This window comes from Nansenia antarctica, assembly GCF_963989245.1.
Source record: "Nansenia antarctica genome assembly, chromosome: 9".
NCBI classification, from domain to species: domain Eukaryota; kingdom Metazoa; phylum Chordata; class Actinopteri; order Argentiniformes; family Microstomatidae; genus Nansenia; species Nansenia antarctica.
In genome coordinates, this window is record NC_137679.1 from 30,403,637 (window position 1) to 30,407,827 (window position 4,191).

General features: G+C 45.7%; 1 protein-coding gene across 1 annotated transcript; it reads left to right on the plus strand.

The window, feature by feature from the left end:
* Nucleotides 1-2,075: 2,075 nt before the first annotated feature.
* Nucleotides 2,076-3,972, plus strand: LOC308165527 (zinc finger BED domain-containing protein 5-like; the record flags this gene model as incomplete). Its single annotated transcript, XM_080539678.1, has 2 exons — nt 2,076-3,245; nt 3,496-3,972. 2 exons carry the CDS (start codon nt 2,076-2,078, stop codon nt 3,970-3,972), a joined length of 1,647 nt encoding a protein of 548 aa, XP_080395804.1.
* Nucleotides 3,973-4,191: the final 219 nt, after the last annotated feature.

Here is a 4,191-nt window from a genome sequence, read left to right on the forward strand (position 1 = left end):
AAAGTTTCATATTTTAATCCGTGCCATATGATCATAATGAACTGCACCATCTCTGTGTCTCTTGCTCTGTTAGCTTGATCAAGAAACTGACCATGTAAGTGCCATGAATGGAACCAGAGGAAAGATATCACAATAGAAATGTGCCACAATCAAAAGGATTGTCAGTCAAATACCTCGTCTGCCACTGTGGTATTCACTGCTACTGCTGCTGCGCTCAACCTGTCCCAGATGGTATCAACCATAGATCTCGGGTCCATCACTGTGGCCTCCTCCAGGAAGGTCTGGACATCATCCTCCTTCGTTTAAAAAAAGGAAAAAGGAAGACACATTCATTCATGTTCAACAATCGGGGAAAAATGTGACGGAATGTGAATTTGTTTTAGTGTCTGTGATATCTGCCACATTCATGGTGAAATGAATAAATGTCAGTCACAGTACCTGGTAACGTGTGGAGAGATCGGTCCAAATCTCCTCCTTGATGTTCCTCTCCAATGTGGTCCTCTGTCTGGGCTGAGTAACGGCCCTCCGACTTCTGTAGGATGGGAAGAATCTGACGACAGGTTGGACATATAGTCCATGCTAGAGTAGTGAAGAGCATGTAGTCCCTGCTAGAGTAGTGAAGAGCATATACTGTGTGTGTGTTTGTGTGTGTGTGTACTGTATGTGTGCGTGCGTGTGCGTGTGTGTGCGTGTGTGTGTGTGTGTGCGTGAGAGTGTGTAGGATATTTACGTAGGTAGTTGGTTGAAATAGATCACAAGCAAAGCTTCTGAGTTACAGACTATTTATTTAAGACAAGTGACATACAGCAAACTAAAAGGCACTTAACGAGCGACGTCTTCTTGGTTGTTGCTTCTTCAGGGACAGAGGTTACCAGCACGTGACCCCCGTTGGAGAACAGCCTTTACTGCTGTCTCAATTACATAGAGGGTATAGAGCTAAAAGGCACTTAACACTTAATCAGCCGTGAGGTGTTAAACAGCACCAGTGAGTACAAAAAAAAATCTACCTTTGCACTCGATCAAATTTCAGGACCCTCCTTTCATGACTTTTCCTAGATATGTGCGTTCTACCACCCAGCATCTTTACATTTTCAAAATCGAGTTAGTATAAAGCGATTTTGCAGTATTTCTGTGTGTGTCTGTGTATTTGCCTTGGGATTCGGCTGCCATCTTTTTCTCCAAGGCTGCAATTCTCTTTTATATCAGCAGAGGTAGCAAGGGGGCACACACTGTGCTCAACCTTCAGGCTTCAGTGCTGAATTAGATACAGTGGATAAAGCTGATATTTGTAACATAATGTGTTTATATATAGGCTATATATAGCAATAGTGATACATAAGATATGTATATGTACAGACAGTTATGAAAATGATAAACTGTACAGTATGTCTCCCAATCCCTTCAGATTTGTTGGAGCTGAGGTTTTTTTTTCACAGCGGGTTTACCCAAGTTCCATGCAATAGTGATAAGATATTATGATATGTGTAGCCTATGTACAGTTATGAATGATACAACGGGGGCGGTACCGCCCCCCAGGGGGCGCTCAGACAACTTTGGGGGGCGCTGGAACAGATATTTCTAAAAGGGGGGCGTTGATGTGTTCTTGGGGGGCGGTGACGCATAAAGTATTTTTCGCATGAAAAACAGCTGTCAGCAGTGTTATTACGTTCGTAAATGTTCGCTCGGACAAACCGTCTTTTCAGTCAGAACACCCGTCTCTGAGCGCTCCCAGAGCGCAGTGCTCTGAACTTGGCCGGGCTCTGTGATGCAGACAAATACTCCCTCCCCCTGCTTGCGATTGGTCAGCTGTCAGCAGTGAATTATAACATGATTCGTAAATGCACGCACGGTCAGGTGGACAAACTGTCTTTTCAGTCAGAGCACGCATTTCTGAGTGCTCCCAGCATAGCATTATAAAACAACTAAAATCATATTATATCATCAAAATGGCCGCGAAAAGGCTAAAATGCAGACAGTACTCTATTGAGTATCTTAGCTATGGCTTCATACCGTCTCCTACCAATGACCAACTCCCAATGTGTTTACTGTGTGAGCAAGTATTTTCCAATGAGGCAATGAAACCCTCACGTCTAAAGGAGCACCTTAACAAGATACACCCGGACAAGGCAGATAAGCAGCGTCCATTCTTCCAGGCCCTCAAAGAGAAACATGGTAGGAGCACCATAAGCAGTCTCTTCGCTAGGAAGACCACCCAGACTGACAGCGGGCTAATAGCATCCTATAATATCTCCCTGCTGATAGCCAAATGTGGGCAGCCGTTCACAATTGGAGAGAAGTTGGTACTCCCTGCCATCAAAGAGGTAATATCTTCTGTGATGGAGCGTGATCCCACACAGGTGCTGAAATCCATCCCACTCAGCAATGACACCGTAGCACGCAGGGTTGATGAGATGGGCGCCGATACAGAGGAGCAGCTGTGTGCCATCCTGCGGGAAACTCCATTCAGTCTTCAGCTGGATGAGACAACCACTGCTGACAATAATGCTCTGTTGATGGCCTATGTCCGCTATAGTGCCTCCAACAGTCAGGAGATGGCTGAGGAATTTTTATTTTCCAAATATCTGGAAACAGACACCAAGGGCCAGACCATTTTTAATGCACTGGATGCATATCTACAGGAGAAGTCAATCCCAATCAAGAACATCCTTGCATGTGCCACTGACGGTGCCCCGTCCATGGTTGGCAGGTACCGTGGCTTCACCGCTCTGCTGAAGGAGCAGATCCCGCATGTCCTCACAGTCCATTGTGTCTTGCACCGCCACAAGCTTGTGGCCAAATCTAACAGTCTACCTCTCCATGAGTCTCTCAATGTTACAGTCAAGGCAATAAACAAAATAAAAGCCCACGCCCTGAATACCAGATTGTTCAGACAGCTGTGTCAGGAAAATGACGAGACCTTTGAGCGTCTTCTTCTCCACACTGAGGTCCGCTGGCTCTCAAAAGGAAACTGCCTTGCTCGCTTTTGTGAGCTGTTTGACAGCATCGTGGAGTTCCTGGAGGAGGTGGATGCAGCTCTTGGGGAACAGGTGTCATCCAGCCGCTGCGACATCATGTACCTCGCAGACTTCTTTGGAAAAATGAATGAAGTCACACTGAAGCTCCAAGGAAAAGGAGTTACTCTGGTCCAGAGCAAGGCGGTCATCCAGAGTCTCACCTCCAGGCTGGATCTATACAGGCAGAGCATAGGCAGGAAGCAGTTTGCCTATTTCCCGCTGTTGACCAAGGTAATCTAGCCTAGGCTACTAAATTATGATAATAATAAATAATACATGTAATAAATGTAGGCTACTCTATGCAAAACTATATGTGTGTTCCTGGTTAGTATAAATAACTTATGTTCTGTGTTCTTATGTATTATGAGTATAAACTTTAAGAAACATCAATTAGTTAACTAATTAGCAATAAAATAACCAGTTCAAAATCAGATAGTAACATTCTGCACAGATAACAATTTCCTGGTTATGCTCATTGCAGGTGTCTGAGGCTCTTACCGATGAGCGCCTCCTCATTTACACAGAGCACCTGAGGATGGTGAATGCTGACTTGAAGATCCGCTTCAGGGATCTTTTGGACCTTGATGTTCCCATCTGGGTGGAACAACCCTTTCAGGCGGACGTGGCGGAATGCGAGCAAGCAATCCGGGAGCATCTCATCGACATCCAGAGTGACGATGAGGCCCAGGCTATTTTCCGCACCTCTGGCTGGGACAACATGTGGGTCAAGTACTCTCAGCGTTACCCGGCTCTGTGGGAGAAAGTGAGGCTGCTTCTTCTGGCTTTCCCAACCACATACCTGGTGGAGCAGGGATTCAGCCAGGTCCTCCACATGCAGTCCAAGTACCGCAATCGCTTGGACTTGACGGCCTCAGGTGCACTGCGACTGAAACTAACTTCTCTGCAACCCGCAGTGAAGAAACTGGCGGAGAACCACCAAGCGCAGGGCTCACACTAATCCCCCCCCCCGTGCAATTTGGCAAAATGTCACACCAGCACACTTAAAAAACGAACAATGTTAGTTGTGATGTACCGTTTTGTAGCCTACTGTTTGTTCTGCACCAGATGTGTGCAATTGCTGCTGTTCCGTAGCGTCTGTCTGTATTCTGTTTGTATTCTCTTGTCTGAGTTTGTTTAACATTCATAAACATAATTTGTATTCACATTCACATGGCTT